At 46.2% G+C, this 16,129-nt stretch overlaps 1 protein-coding gene across 1 annotated transcript in view; it reads left to right on the top strand.

The window, feature by feature from the left end:
• Window positions 1-16,129, top strand: part of LOC138467290 (extracellular calcium-sensing receptor-like) — a 131,958-nt gene that overhangs the window by 4,703 nt on the left and 111,126 nt on the right. Inside the window, exon 3 of the mRNA XM_069607293.1 lies at window positions 109-939. Within this exon, the coding sequence (XP_069463394.1) occupies window positions 109-939 (831 nt within the window). The remainder of the gene's footprint in view (window positions 1-108; window positions 940-16,129) is intronic.

The raw sequence follows: 16,129 nt of genomic DNA, 5'->3' as shown, positions 1-16,129 counted from the left end.
ATATGCAAACATAAGAAGGTCTGTTAGAGGGTACAGGTCAATACTAATACGCAGATGGTTCATCCAATGTATTGATCTCATAATAACACATTGAACATTTCTTTACAGGTCAGTTACTTTTCAACTAGTCCACTTTTGAGTGACCGTAACCAGTTCCCGTCATTTTTCCGGACAATCCCCAGTGATGACTTCCAGTCTCGTGGTCTTGCCCAGTTGGTGATACACTTTGGTTGGGCATGGGTTGGTCTCTTGGCAGTGGACAGTGATTATGGCAGGCAAGTGATCCAAATTTTGCAGAAAGAGCTTGTCCAGGCTGGAGTTTGCATTGCCTTCTCTGAGAACATCCTCACAAGCCAAGTTGACAGGAATGCCTTCCACATCGTCCAAGTTATAAAAAACTCTAAGGCAACAGCTATTGTCATCATTTCGGCAGATTATGACATGGCACCTGTGGTTGATGAAATAGTAAGGCAGAATGTGACTGCCAAGGTCTGGATTGGCAGCGAGGGCTGGGCCACATCTACTTTCTTTCCCATGGAGAAATACGCTGGTGCCCTGGTGGGTTCACTAGGGTTTGCCATTCACAGTGGTGATATGCCGGGCTTCACAGAATATCTCTCCAGTGTGCATCCTTCAAAATCTCCAGGTGATACATTGATCAGAACGTTTTGGGAAGAAGCTTTTGGATGCAAGTGGCTTGGTCAGGAAACCCTTTTCAGCTCTATGGATAACAACACTAACCCATGCTCTGGAGTTGAGAAGTTCAGCAGTCTCCGTGTCAATTACAATGACGTCACTGACTTGAGAGTCACCTATAATATCTATAGTGCTGTTTATGCAATTGCGCTTGCCTTACAGGACTTGATCTCCTGCAAGCCAGGAGAAGGTCCCTTCCTTAATGGGAACTGTGCAAATATCACACACTTCCAATCATGGCAAGTAAGAGATTTCATCACAATCTTAGTCAAATTATATGATATGGATTGCATTTGTAAATAATGTTTTTTATTTTGTTTTCCATCAAGAGAAAATACAAAAATAAGATCCAAAGAGATTTCAACAAATCTTGGAAAACAAGAGTAGAATTAGGTCTGACAGTTCTACGTCTAGGGCAATTGTCTAACAAAAATACACAGAAAGGGATGGTGACCTAAAAATAAATAACGTTCTGATATCTAGGACCAATACATTTGAGGCATTCTTTAAGAAGCAAATGGTGTTGTGGAAATGTAGTTTATAGGGTACAATATTTGTGTAAATCTACACTGCAGCAATGTCAATTTTCTGGATTTACGCGAAAATGTTGCAGCAGAAAAGAATGCAACTCAATACGGCGTAGCGGAGTGCTTCACATACAGAAAATCTTGAATTCCCTTATGCCCTCTTCCCACCATCCTCGCTGCACATGGCTCTGTAACAAAGGAGGGCAGAGTGTGTTAGTCATATAGAGGGCAGGCAGATGCAGAAACCTTTGGTATTGATGGATGCAGGTCGGAAGTACCCGTTACCTGTGTGTTGATATGAAAATCTCAGCTGTGTGTGCTTGGTACCGATTGGCCAGGCTAATCATATGGGAAGTCCCCGGATTGTGTAGTGCAAAGATTAACAGCATGTTTGTTGATAGAAGATGGATATGGTTTTTCTCTGTTAAGTACACTAGACCTAGGAGGTCATCTGTAGTAGTGTGATAGGTGCAACAATGTAAGATTTTAGTAGTGAGCAGTAATTTGAGGGATGAGGCAGTAGAGAGCACGGTTGAGGGTGTTGTCTTTTCCTGGCTCTTGGTGTTAGATTTCACTGAGATTAAAGATGCAGACCAGTGCCACGCAGGAGAGGTTCCATGAGTCTTCGTGGTTCCTACAGTTGGTAGTGCCATGGGTTTTGAACAATGCTTGTCGTGAAGTAGCCCACGTTTCTGGTGCACAGTTTTAGCCGGCTGCTGTTATTTTCCTTCTCTTTCAAAGTGGTTGGTTAAAAATCCAAGTCTTGAGCTGTTTCCTGAAAGCCATGGGGGTTTTCCTCCACGTGGAGAGTTTTGGGTCGGTATTGCACAGTTTCCTAGCCAGAAATGAAAAGAGGGTCCTCCTTGCCATTTCGTGTTGAATGAAGATGGGGACTAGTACTACTGCAACAAAGCTGGCCTTAACTGTTTTGGAAGAAGTGTAGTGTAGAAACGTACTTCTGAAGGAGGAAGGCTCCCCTCCATGGTATGAGTAATGCTTGATGAACACAGGTTTGAAATAAACCCTGTTTTGATAGGTACCCAGTGCAGAGTACATAATGCTGGCGTGATATGTTCAAATCCCTTCATTCTGAGAAGTAGTCTTGCCTCTGCATTTTGTACTCTTTGAAGTTTCCTTATTTGGTATTCTGGGAATCTGAGATAGAGGCTGTTGGCATAGTCTAGTTTAGTATGAGAGAAATTATGACCATGGCCCTGTCGGTGAATCTTAAGTAAGGTAAGATGTGGCGCAGCATGCACAACTGTGTGAAACAGCTTCCTACAACAGCTTTAACCTGTGGATCAAGAGTGAGGGTATTCATTTTTGTTCCAAGATTTATTACTAGGAATGGGGCCCATGAAGTGAAAATTCCCTTTTGCCCATTTTTCCTACAACATATTTCCTTTTTTACTCCTTCTTGTTGTTTTCCTTGCTGCTAAGTATCCAGAGTGCTGCAACATTACATTCTGCATTTCTCTTCCTTTTGAATATTTTCTTTTTGTTATAGATATGGTTTGTGTAATCAAAATATATATTTTTATCGTATCTTGATTGCACTACTTTTTCCTTGGAGCCATTTACTGTTGCTGCTTGGGTTGCTGTATGCTTAAATTTGCACACCTTTAACCTTCCTTTGGCCCAAGTTATCACAAAAGGTGAAGAGGTTTATCTTTTAGCTGTGCCTGTTTTATCTATATGATTGGAAACAATATTGGTCTGTAGAAGCGTAACAGCTGAATTGGTGGTTTAGCCACAACTCGTCATGCACGTTGAAAGCAAAAGTCCTTTTGTTACAGTAAAGAAAGCATATTATGCAGGCTGATGTGACCCATCTTCCTAAGGATTATACACAGTCTGTCCAATTGAATCTGAATCATTTGGAGTTTTCAGAGTTGTTTTTTTTGGGCTGATGCCTAGAGTGTGTTGTGGTAATCAAAGCAATCTATACATATATTTGTGAAAGTTTGTTTGTATATTCGGGGTTGGCTACAGCCCCATAACAGTTAGTGGGCTAAAATGTTGGCCCACGGTTGCTATAAAAGTCTGGGGTGTACTGGCAATAGTGAAATTTGACCAATCCCACCCATTCACCCTGCACAGGGTGGGGTTTGGCCCTGTGCTATTTGTATAGGCTCTTCAGGAGCTTGCCGATTTTGTGACTGTTGGCTCCAGCCCCACAAAAGTTAGTGGGCTGAAGTTTTGGATTGAGTTCGGCATACCAATCTGGGGTGTACTGGCGATAGTGAAATCTGACCAACCCCACCCATTTGCCCTGAACAGGCCCTGTGTTATCAGTATAGGCGATTTTGGGAGATTGCCGATTTTGCGATTTTTTCAAAATAGGAAGTTAGGACACAATTTAACATATACAAGGCTATAGTGGACCCCCACGTGCATGTCAGCTACTGACCAGGGCAACGCTGGGGTGAGGGTACTTCTAGGATAAAATAAAGGGAAAACTACATGTGCAAGACTCCAGTCAATAAGGTGATGCAATACAAAGCATGCTGGCGGCAGTATGAGAGAATTCTTGTAGAGCGAGACACCCAAAACAGACTACTTGTCAGCAGCATTTTGTAACAATGACCAGTGGGTCACTTTTGTGCCGGGAAACCTAGCAAGACACACCTCCCAAATCTGCTCTGTTACTCCACCCCTCACAGCACTGCATCAATCCTCCCACATCGAACCCCAAAAGCATTTCTTCTATTTCTAGACACCATTAGGACTATGTGGCATGAAACAACGACGTGCCGGAATGAAAGTGGCATGGTCTCCCTCGCAGGACCTTCATGGGAGAATCTCAACATTTTACAGACGAATTTCCAGAAAGGATTCAAAGTTTGCAGGATCTCAAACCAACTGAAATACAGATGGTTTAAGATATCTCCTAAACTAGTTCACCTTTACCCAGATTGCATTGAGCAAAACCAAGATGATGGATCCTGTGCAGTGTCTGGAGCACTATCTTCAGAGCACCTGCATGAACTATGTTGCAGTAAACAAAAGGCTATAAATAAAGTGAAAACTGTTTAGCTAGACAACAAAGGATTATCTGACAAGCAACACCGGTGGCAGGATATGATGAGCAAACTGGTCATTGCACACTGTGAACACCATAGACTTTATGCGGGACTACTTATTCACAAAGTGGTTCTGCATGCAGTGAGAGGGTCACACTACAAATACAAGTGCCTTGTAACCCACCTTCCCTGTTAATTGGACTTTCGAAATCATTACATGTACTTTTTTTGACATAGGCCAGCAATACCCACCTGAGGGAGAGTGTGAATGATCTGTTGCTTGTCAGGCTTTAATGTACCTGTGTCTCCTATTTAAGCTGTGCCAGTTGTGGTGGCTGCCCCTTTAAGGGCGTATACACGCCATGGAGTGACCGGGGAGTCGGAACCATACATGTGTGTGCTGTGTCAGCCTGTGTGCAGTGGGGGACTCACGGGGGTGCCGGAGCAAAACGGACACCTGTAACAGTGGCGATGAGGCGGGACACCAACAACCTGGGCACAGATGATGAGGGGCAGTGAATTCGTCTTTGTTCTCCGTTTCCGAATGCCGCAGAGACGGCGGTGTACATGCAGCTTGTCCACCATTTTGCCCATTCGGGGTCAGAAGTGTTGCAGCTCTGATACAGAGTTCCTGTGCACCCATCTGCACAAAATATTTGGTTTCCCTGATGGGGGTACAGCTGATGCTGCATTTTATCACGTTTGAAGTGTATTAAACACTTCCATCACATCGAATGTGAGGTGAGGAGCTGTGGGAGGCCTACCATCTTTGTTCTGTTCCACTGGGCCCACCCAACTCAATTTTTGGAGCCACTGCTGTGGCAAGGAAGTGCCTTCGATGTTTTTCTTCACTGGTTTGGACATTGATGAAGGATGGTAAATGGGGTGCATGCCAGGTGACCCTGTAAAGATATTTTTGGACAATTAAAAGAAGGTGCATTAGAGGGCATTTGGCTGATTGTACGGTAGTGGAGGAAGTCATCAGAAGTATTTTGGAAATGAGTATCTGGCCAACACCATCACACTCATCATATGTGGTGCAGCTACACCGAAGGAGCTGATCAGTGAGTTGTGGCCCCATTCTCTTTCGTCTGGGGTGCCTGTTGTTGGGTGTCCTGACCCACGTTTAAGCTATCCTGCTACAACATTTGGTGCTGTGGGCTTAGGAAATTCAAGATGGCGGAAAACCCACATGTGCGCCGAAATCCAGGAAAGCTGCGCAGTTTGTGCGCCCACCAGAATGGTTGCCTCACTTGCCACCCACCAGTGCGAGAATGAAAGGCCGGGTTGCCATGAGGGAAATGGGTTGCCAAAGGAAAAACAGTAGCGCGTTAGCTTCAAAGCGCTTTAAAACCACCATTGGACTACCCGCACAGTAGTCTGAAACCATTGGGAATGGCAATGCTGATTGCCAAATGCAACCTAGAAGTGTGGGGAATTCATTTCTTAAATCCCAAAAATGAGTGCAGTACCAGTACTCACCACTATCCAAAAGCCGGCGTTTTAAAACCACTCTGTGTGTTTCTGAAGGCAAGTCAAAATGCCTATTTCTAACAGTGCAACATGTGCAAAATATTTACTGAACACCAGCAGACATTGGCAGAATGGAGTTTTGTGTGCCTACAGAATCTGGGAAATGAAGATCATAAGACAAGGTTTATAACAAGACTGGCTGAGCTGTGGATTGCAGCAGTTTAAGTTGCACTGGATTTAAAACCACCAAAATCGAAAATGTTAAATTAAATGAGTGACCTATGTTTGGTGTCACATGCCTTTGTAACTGTTGAAATGTCATAGTTTTGCACTTAGAATCAGCATTCTAGCTGCATGTGTAAAATTACAAGTTATTTTAAAAGCAACAAAAAGTTAGCTGAAGGTCTGGCTTAAGGAACTTGATTTTGCCTAGCAACTACCCATCAGAAGTGAAACTTGAGTCACCACTGTGTTCCCAGGCCAACCTTCCTTTTGCTGCCCAAGCTAAGGATATGCCATCTATCTGATAATTGAATTATCTGTGCTCTGCAAGAGAGTGAACAAAGCCCTCTTCACTCAGGCAAAGGTTTTTATTACCGCAGTCGTAAATTGTAGCTTCCTCTTGGCAGGAGCTGGGAGGAGCACTGCCTGTGAGAGCAAGCTGGCTTGGCAGAACTGGAAAGAACCAGAAATTCAACCTTGTGCTGAGGGTAAACCACACCCCTTTGGAGCCAGAACATAACTTTAAAAAGATGAATAACTCATAGAGCGGACATGTGAAAATTTTATAAATGATACCATAATTCTTGTGATTTTTCTGCCCACAGTTTAAGACGTGGTAGGAACCGGTGGTATGTTCAGGGGGGTTTTAGCGGAAAAGTGGATATTACTCTAAATGTGTGCATGTTAAAAATCTGAAACTTCATCAGTTAATGTCCCTACCCCCTGCACACATGTATGTAAAGTTGGGTCCATGTCGGAAATTGAAAAAGCAGTTAAAAAGTCAATTATGTACACTCTTTGAATGCAAGCTCCGAGAATGAGCAGATTTGGACATAGACATGGCTAAATTCAGCCACACCATGTATATGTAATTTCAAACAACTGTGTAACTCTGAAGTATGGATTTTGATCATATATATATTTGGGTGCACAGATGACAAAGGAGGTTGTTTCAAGAGATCATAAAATGACATCAATCTGACTCACAGTTCAGTTTGCCAATCAAGCGGAGGAATGGAAGCCTGACCAATGACGAATGAGAGGGGCAAGTCTAGTGATGCAACACACACACCCATTCTCAAGAAACAGATAAAAGCAGAGAGTCAGGACACATAGAGACATTCAATTTCATCTGCCGCTGGAAGCCCTGCCGAAAAAATCCATACTTACCTCCATCAAACTCCAGAAAGCCAAACTAGAGACTTCAATCTATCCAGAGCAGAGACCAGACCAGAGAGAAAGCAGTGCTGTGCCTAGCAGAGACCAGACCAGAGAGAAAGCAGTGCTGTGCCTAGCAGAGACCAGACCAGAGAGAAAGCAGTGCTGTGCTTAGCAGAGACCAGACCAGGCGCTGTGAGCAGAACCCGGAAAGACCTGACCAGACTGTTGACCAGATCGTGACAAAGCCGCTTTCCTGTTCAAAATCTCTTGTGAGTACTTAGCAAAACTCAGAACACATCTCTTAGTTTAAATTCATCTAATTCAATCTATTTAACCTAAGTAGAACTGCCTCCTAGCTGTCACCTGTCATTTCTAGTAAAATTTGTCATTTTGAAAAAGTGTGCGTTTAAAATTTACAAAACCAAAAACGACCTTTACTAAATTACTCATATCTCCGCAACCGTTTGGGCTAGAGACTTGCAATAACTTTCATTTGGAAGCTGAGATCCCAGGCTTTCCTAGGACCCCAAAACGGTAGAGATAGTCCTTGCGGTTCCTTTGTAATAGCGCTCGGCGCATCCGCGAATTTTGCCGCGATTTGCAATTTCTTCACATGTAAAAAAACTGCTGCTGCCTGATTTCATTTGCCAGAAATTCGTTTAACCTGCTAACTATCCCTGCATCATTGCTAGTGTGAGCCTGGACTAATATTAACTAGATACCACTCATCCTGAACCTCTAAAAGGGAATTAAGAGCGTTTCCAGCATATTTCTCATTCATTGCTAGCACCTATCAAAGCATTTGCCTGTGTTTTCAAACTTCTGTTTAAGCTTGCTGGATTGAACTGAATTACAGTTGATTGCATTTCTGAGAACTGTGTGTTTTCCTTCCATTTCCTTGCCTTGCATCAAGGGGGGGAGGGGAGTAGCCAGAGAAAAGTGATTACATTGTTTGGTTGAAATCATATTGCGTATTTTCTGTACTGCATTCATTGAATATTGCAGCCTACATAAAGCATCCTCTACCACATTATACTTTTGTTCCTATTTACCAGTGTGCTACCTTATCCATTTCATGTCAACTCATTAGTGATTAAAGAAGTGTGCTAGTGCCAGATTCTCCGTTGTTAATATTTACCATATCAGATTAAGTGTGATATTCAATTATTAATTTATTAAAAAGTGTGATATATATTTTAATTTATCAAATAAACCTTTTAAACTTGCAAAACAGAATTACTTCTTGGCTCAGTGGGGTCAGGGGGATTCCAAGAGAGGGGTGTTATACAAGGGTAGTCATCCAGAACGCATGAACTGGACCTAAAGATATATCAATAAGGGTTTTCGTTCAGTATCATAGACTAGGCGTTGACTTAGCTGTAGTGTTGAATTGAATCCTCTTACAAATTGGGGGCTCGAGCCGAGACGTTGGGTTAGATTTACCACTTGTGCAGCTTAATACAGTGTGCTAACTGACGGGATACATACATCCGGTCGGATCACCACGCTGCATTACGCTGTGAAGCATTCCTCAAAAGGGACACTCCAAGAAAAGTTCTGTTCTGCAAAACTAAAATACAAACTTCTGTAAGTCAGGACAGAGACCAATCTCTAGAATGACGACCTTAGTAGACATGAAAATAGCCAGAGAGCACCTCTTGCATAAGCTATTTGTGAGAGGTGAATGGACCGAACAGGGCCAGGATGTGTGGTTGCAGGCCATCACACAACAGGTCACTGAAACAGGGTCAGATATATATAGAGATCAGGGTCCCTTACATGTGGCCCTGAGTGAACTATATATGGCTCCTAAAGCCAAAGAGGAACACAATAAGATTGCCAGGATAGCAGCATACCTGTACCTATATATGGGAGACATGCAGGATAGATGTGCTGAAAGCCAAAATCTGGCAAATAGGCAACAGATGGCATTACAGAAGGTCCAATCTGATCTGGACTCTTCTGAGCAGAGGCTGCAGAGGAGCCAGGAGTCAGAAAATGACAGCAGACTGTACATCACTAAAATGAAGGAGTATATGGATGTGCTGCAAAAGGAAAAGTCAGAACAGGATACCAGATTTCTGGCCCTGCAGAAGGAGCACCAAGACAGTTTGGACTCCTTACTGCAGAGCCAGAAAAAGCTGGAGCAACAATTAGACTTTAACAGGGCATGCACGGAGCAGGTAGCCACCCTCCAAAGTCATCTAGATAGAGTGAAGGTAGAGAGCAACAAACTAATTCTGAAAGACCTGGATACCCAGGCAGAGTTTGATCAGGAGCGCCAGAAAGCTGGTGCCTTCCAAAGGCAAAGGGACGACCTGGCGGCACAAATGCAGGCTCTTAGTCAGGAAAGAGACGCCTTAGGCCAGGAAGTCTGCCATTTAAAAAGAAAAATGGAAGAAAATCACCTGGCCCTCCAGGGGCTGGGTGATCTCCAAAAAGAAAACCAGAACTTGGTAGAGCACACCAGAAGGGTGGAGGATGCTCTAGCAAGAAAGGAGCAGGCCAATAGGGACACAGCTCAGGAGGTAACCCTCCTGCAGCAAAGACTGGCCCAGTTCTCCAGGACCAACCAGGAAGCACAGAGGGAAAACGAGGCCCTCTGTGAACACAATGATAGGCTCCAACAACAGGCAGCGATGCAGGAGAGACTGATAGAGTCCAGTAAGGCCTTAACTGAAGAACTGAAGGCACAAATGCAGGCTCTTGCATTGCAACAGGGAGCAGGGGCGGATAGAGATGAGGTTCGCTGGGAAAGGGAAACTCCGGAGCATAACCTCAGGAGCCCTAGTACCAGAGGCCCTCATACCTCTCAGTCCCTGGACTCTGCCACCCCCATGTCCCCTGGCGCACATGAGCACAGGGCCACAGGGATGGCAGATTACTATCCAGCTAAGAGTATGGGGCTCATAGGCCAGTACCACTCAGGAATGGAGGGGTGGGCATCCGGGTATGGGCACCCAAGTACAGTACAGTTCAATGGGGAACCCCAGGAGAGTAGGCCCATTAAGGGCATCCTGAAAACCTCTGCCCAGTTAGGTCAGTGGAGGGGGTACCCATCAAATCCTGGCAGCAAGGAGGAATCTGAAGACCCCTCTGAACTGCGCAGGACACAGGAGACCAGGTCCCCACATTCTGCCAGCCATTCCCAGGCTCGCAGAATCCGGGAAAACCTGGAAGAACAGACGGGAACCTCTGGGAGCAGTGCCTCTGAGTCCGAGGAAGAATGGACAAGGGTTACCCGAACCAAAAAGGCCAATAAGGCAAAAAGGGCCTTGCTTAAGGACCCCTTAAAGCAGATTAAGGCGATCAGGAGCGTCATCACGCCTTACCATAAGAACGCTAAGTATTCTGTTTGGGAGCACTTAGAGTTGTTTGAACAAATGATGGAGACTTTCCATTTGAAGGACAGCCAAAGCTGTATTCAATATGTAAAGTGGACATTCTCCCCGGAATACTCCAGTTTCTTTGCGGGGCTGGAGGATCAAAATCATTTAAGATGGTCCACATATAAGGCGGCCATCCTGAAACATTTTTCTGTTCACAGAAATCCTCAAGAGGCTCGCAAGGCAGCCTACAATTTGCAATGTGGGGAGGATCAGGCCCCACAAGAATTTGTGCAGGAGTTAAAGCGTGCTTTTGCACAGACCACAAGAAGGGTGCGCACAGACAGTCGAGAATTCGTTAATACATTTTTTCATGCCTTGCCCAAATATATCATGACCCAGCTCGTGAGGGATTTTCACGAGAAAAGATCTTTAGACTGGGTCATTGAACAGGCTACCCGGATCTATGAGGTGCAGAAACCGATAGATAGCAAAAGTAATGCCCAGAAAAACCCCAAAGCCAACAGCACCCCTGCTGCTGCCAAGGTGGCAGAGGTAAAGGTCACCCCCGTTTTGGATTTGGAGATGGGGGGGCCTAAAAACCCACCTGCACCTAATAATGCTAGGCCCAGGAGGTCCTCGGGTCAGTCACAGACAGGGAGCCAGGGAGGCAGCCCCACAAATGGGGTCCCTCGCTCTCCTGATTATGTAAGTCCCCGTTACAAGGGAAATCGACCCATCCTGGGTTATGTGTGGACTCCTCCAGCCCAAGGGGGGGGATCCAGCCAAGCACCTAACCCAGGGAACTTCCCTCCTAACTTCCCACCGGAGGGCAGAAACTCTCCAAATCCCGGGCAGAAATTTTTCCCCAGGTATCCACCCAACTTTCAGCCCCAAAACCATCCATCCTTCTTTCCCCAATTCCCTGAGCCCAGACCACTGAATCCGGGAGAGGGGAGGCCAAGGGTGGAGGGGTACCCAAATCTTCCCAACCCGGGGTATTACCAGAGGAGGGATAGCTACCCTTCCCGGGATCAGCCCAGGGGAGAAAACAGGGCCCCGTATCAGCCTGAGCGGGTTTCCCAGTTAGAGCGCCAGGTTCAAAACATGGCGCGGGATATGGGTCATATACTGAGGGCGCAGCAGAACCCTCAGATCAGCATGCCGGCGCAGAACGCACCCAACTCTGGACCTGGTGCTCCAGAACAATGACGGGGGCAGCACCCCGATAACTCACCGGTTCCCAGGGAGGAGGCACAAGGGGAAGGGGGGTGTAAAGCCTTGGAGGAAGCTTCCTTCCTTACTTGTAAACAGCCCCTGGAAACCCAGGGACCGGAAACAAAATCTCTTGCCCCTGAAAGTCTGCCTCCTAAGGAGCAGAGGGGGGGTAGGAGAAACAAAAGACCCAAACAGACTCAGTTTGCGGAGGAGGTACAGATCTTCCAATTTGAGGGAGAGGGATCCTCAGAGGATCCTGGGAAAAGGATCTTCTCCTTCAGAGAGGGGGGAACTCCTCCCAAAGAAAAATGGGTCCCTAGGAATGCAAATCCAGACTGGGGAGATGTGGAGACTGAGCTACCGCCGCCCACCATCTCATCCCAGAACCAACAGCCAGAAAATCCCCTGGTTCAAACCCATCCTGGGGACTGCCTCCAAAAAGGGGGGGGCGGCCCAGAACCGGAACCAGGGGAACCCACAATGGCTCTGATCTCCAGTTGCCAACTGTTTCTTTCAGATTCCCAAGACTCTCCACAGAATTCTGCCCAAATCTCTTCGCTAGCGATGTCCAAAACCAGAAAATTAGCCCACCAGTTGTCCAAAAATGTACATTATCTGTGCCCCCTTGAGGAGAAGGAGGGAAGATATTATGCCCCGGTACAAGTACAGGGGCAGGGTACAATCTTGGCACTGGTGGACACTGGATCTCAAGCTACCCTTCTGTCCAGAAGGGCCTTTGATGAACTGAATGCAGGAAGGGGAGAGGATTACCAAATTCCTCTCACCTCTCTTCCTGGACAACTACAGAACTTTGACGGGAAGGAAATTCCCGTTGAGGGGACGGCAGACTTGGACATTAAAATTGGGCGACACAAGCTGAAACACCCGGTCATAGTTGTGACCCCAGAGGGCACCCCTTGTTTACTAGGGAATGACCTCCTGAGAAGGTTGTCACCCCTAATAGATTGGGTAAACAAGGTCCTCTGGACCCAGACTAGCCGACCAATAAAATTAAAACAGAGTTTCAACCATGTTAGTTTAAACGGCACCTGCCACATGGTTGAACAAAAATCTGACCAAGTACAATTTCACTTCCAGAACAACCAAATTCCAGACGTGACAGTAATAGCAGTAGGACAACAGACTGGTGATGGGGGGTCCTCTCTATTTCTGAAAATCAACCTTCCTTCCAGTCTAAAGTGGTATTCCACGCTGGAAGGAAACACTTTGAAATTCTATACCAATCCACAATCTGAAACTCCCACTCCTATAGTCCAGAAAGATGTGAAATCAGCTCAAAGCCCGGCTGATATTCAGCAAATTGGAGAGCAGTTGTTCATCCCTGTTCAGTTAAATGATGGGAAGGACTCTGTTCTCGCTCGAGTGTGTGTGAACAACGGTAAGAGCTTCATCAGCGAAGCCATGTTCCGCCAACTCCCAAAAGATCCAGCCATTCCCACCTTCAAACTGATAGACAAATGGGAAATGGACCTGGAAGCACCTAATTCCAAACATCTCCTGCCAAGCAGGTGTATGCTCAAAATCTCCATTGGCAATAAGAGCATAGTCCACAATTGTTGGGTCGTGCGAGACGTCCCTGCTGCCTTTTACTTAGGCAGTGACATTCTCAATCGCTTTGCCATTAGTTTGGACCTAATAAACTTCAAAGCTTGGTCCCGATTAGCGGATAATCCCATGGGCTTTGATGACCCAGAAAAAGCATTTAGGTCAGCTCAATTGCTACCTTATGCAGTTGAAATTCAGGTTAAAGAGGAAGTCACCATCCCAGAAAGGACCCGACAATTCTCCCTGGAAGTGAAAGTTAAAAGGGGACAAGAGTTGAAAAACCCTGATGCTTACATACATCTAAATGCTTCTTTCCAACAGCAAGGGTTGGGGGTAAACCCAACTCCATTAGTCAACGTAGACCATGACACCATTCTAATAGAGGTGGATAACAGCGACTTAAAGAGTATTACTCTAGCCGCGGGCACCATTATTGGAATGGCGGTTGATGACCGACATTTCTCCATTGATCTTGTAAATGAACTGTTAGGACCAATCCCCAAGGACTGTGTTGACAGTGACAGTGAGGACAATACAACACCAGATAGGATTTTCACCCGGCATGGGGGGAACTTCCTGGTGTACACTTCCTGCCCCTATGGTAAGGAAGATGTGACGTGTGACTTTAGGAGGGATGAGGTGATTTTCCAGGTACATGAGGGCTGCCTTTCCCACCTGAAGCCTCCGGTCCAAATCAGCACTCTGACCAGGGACTTCTCCACCCAGCTGGAGGAGGCCGCTGAAATAGCCAAACCAGAAGTCTTTCCAGGCTTCAGGCAGATGGTGGAAGAGAGAGTCAACCTAGCTGATGCCTGTGTGACTCTGGAACAAAAGCAAAAGTTGAAACAAGTTTTCTTGGATTTCCAAGATCTCTTTGCGGTAGACTCCTATGACTGTGGTCGCACTGACATCCACACAACAACAATCCCCACGGACCCTGGCATGACTCCTGTGTTTGTGAAGCAATATCGCTTGCCTCTCGCATCAATGGAGTCCCTTACTGAAATAATTAAGAACCTTGAGTCCCGGGGAATAATCCGTCCAGTCCACAGCACCTTCAATAATCCGGTGCTGGGAATATTGAAGCCAAACGGCCAGTGGAGACTCTGCGCCGACCTTAGGGAGCTCAACAAACGGGTCCATACTTCCCGATGGCCTCTGCCCTACATTGACCAAGGTCTGGCCCAGATTCAGGGGTCACAGGTATTCACTGCAATAGACCTGACCAATGGATACTGGACCGTGCCTGTCAGTAGGGAGGACCAATACAAGCTGGCTTTTACCTTTGGGGGCCAGCAGTACACATGGACCCGGACTCCCTTCGGATACCTCAACTCCGGCAATGAATTCAACATTTTCCTACATAAGGCCATGCCCGACCTGGGTGCGAGGGGTAACCTGGCTTATGTAGATGATGTCCTCATCAAAAGTTCATCTGTGGAGGAACACATAGCGGAGATCCGTTATGTTCTGACACAGTTGAGGGCCGCCGGAGCAAAACTTTCCTTTCAGAAAGCACAGTGGTGTAGAACCCGTGTTAATTTCTTGGGGCATGAGATTACTCCTCAGGGTCTCTGTCCCCAGGAAAAGAAAGTGGAAGCACTTCAGAAACTGAAAGACCCCACAACTCTGCGGGAACTAAGGAGCCTCCTTGGACTGACTAATTACAGCAGAAAGTTCATTGAGGGCTACGCAGAGATCACCAGACCCCTGATTCATCTCCTGAAGGGGGGGGTCAAGTGGGAATGGGGTCCAGAACAATCCGAGGCAGTAAGACAACTCAAGAGAAGCCTCTCACAAGCGCCTTGCCTAGCTTACCCTGTCAGAAACAAGGAGTTCTTCCTGGAGACAGGGTTCTCTAATACGTGCTTGACGGCAGTATTATATCAAAAGCATGACAAGGTCAATAAAGTAATCTCCTATGCGAGCAAAACTTTATCCTCTGTGGAGGAAAAATTCAACGATTGTGAGAAGGCACTCCTGGCAACGGTGTGGGCATTGAAGAATTACCACCCGTTTATCCAGGGGGAACACATCATAGTGGAGACTCCACACCAGCCTCTGCAATATCTCCAAAGTGACAGAATCCGGGCCGGAAATGTGAGTAATTCCCGAATTACTTCCTGGATTCTGTCAATGCAAGGCTTTCCTGTGGAGGTCAGATATGGCCAAAACAAGAAGAGTCCCCTCGCGCAAGGTCTGGCTGACTTGCATGATTGTGCCAGAGAAAACTGTCTCGAGGACGAAAGCCTAAAAATCAAGGACAACACGGAGGCATACCTTAATTCCCCCCACAAAGTCTTTGAAGAAGACAAGTGTGAGGGAATGCCCACTGTGTATGTGGATGGATGCTCTTACCATGTTGACAACAACGGGGAGAAAGAACTGGTGGCCGGCGTAGGGAATGCATGGGTGAATGAGTCCCCAGAACCCTCCGCTGGATACAAAATTGGTCCCCGAAGTAGTCAGGTGGCAGAATTGATGGCTGTGCATCAGGCCATCCTCACTGCTGTCCAGCATCAACTCCACGAACTGGTCATAATCACAGATTCGGATTATGTACGGAACGGGTTCGTGGAGCACCTGGTTAATTGGAAAACCAGAGGCATGTTATGTGCTAACAACAAACCCTTGAAACATGGGAAGTTGATCCAAAACATTGATGATCTGGTCACCTCGAATGGGATGACCATCTATTGGAAGAAGATCAAGGGTCATTCCAAAGTAGAGGGACCAGACAAAACTGGAAATGACTTAGCTGATCAGCTGGCCAAAACCGGGGCCATCCAAGGGGATCTAATTGAGATTGAGTCCCTGTTGGGGGAAATCCAGGTCACTGCTATCACTAGGTCCCAGACAAATGCTCACAACGACCTTTCAATTGCACAATGGAGTAAGGAGACCCCTGATGCTGATT

Source organism: Ambystoma mexicanum, chromosome 1p (genome assembly GCF_040938575.1).
Source record: "Ambystoma mexicanum isolate Mex_15411 chromosome 1p, UKY_AmexF1_1, whole genome shotgun sequence".
NCBI classification, from domain to species: domain Eukaryota; kingdom Metazoa; phylum Chordata; class Amphibia; order Caudata; family Ambystomatidae; genus Ambystoma; species Ambystoma mexicanum.
Note: the sequence above shows the minus strand (reverse complement) of the source record. Positions and strands in the feature narration are given on the sequence as shown.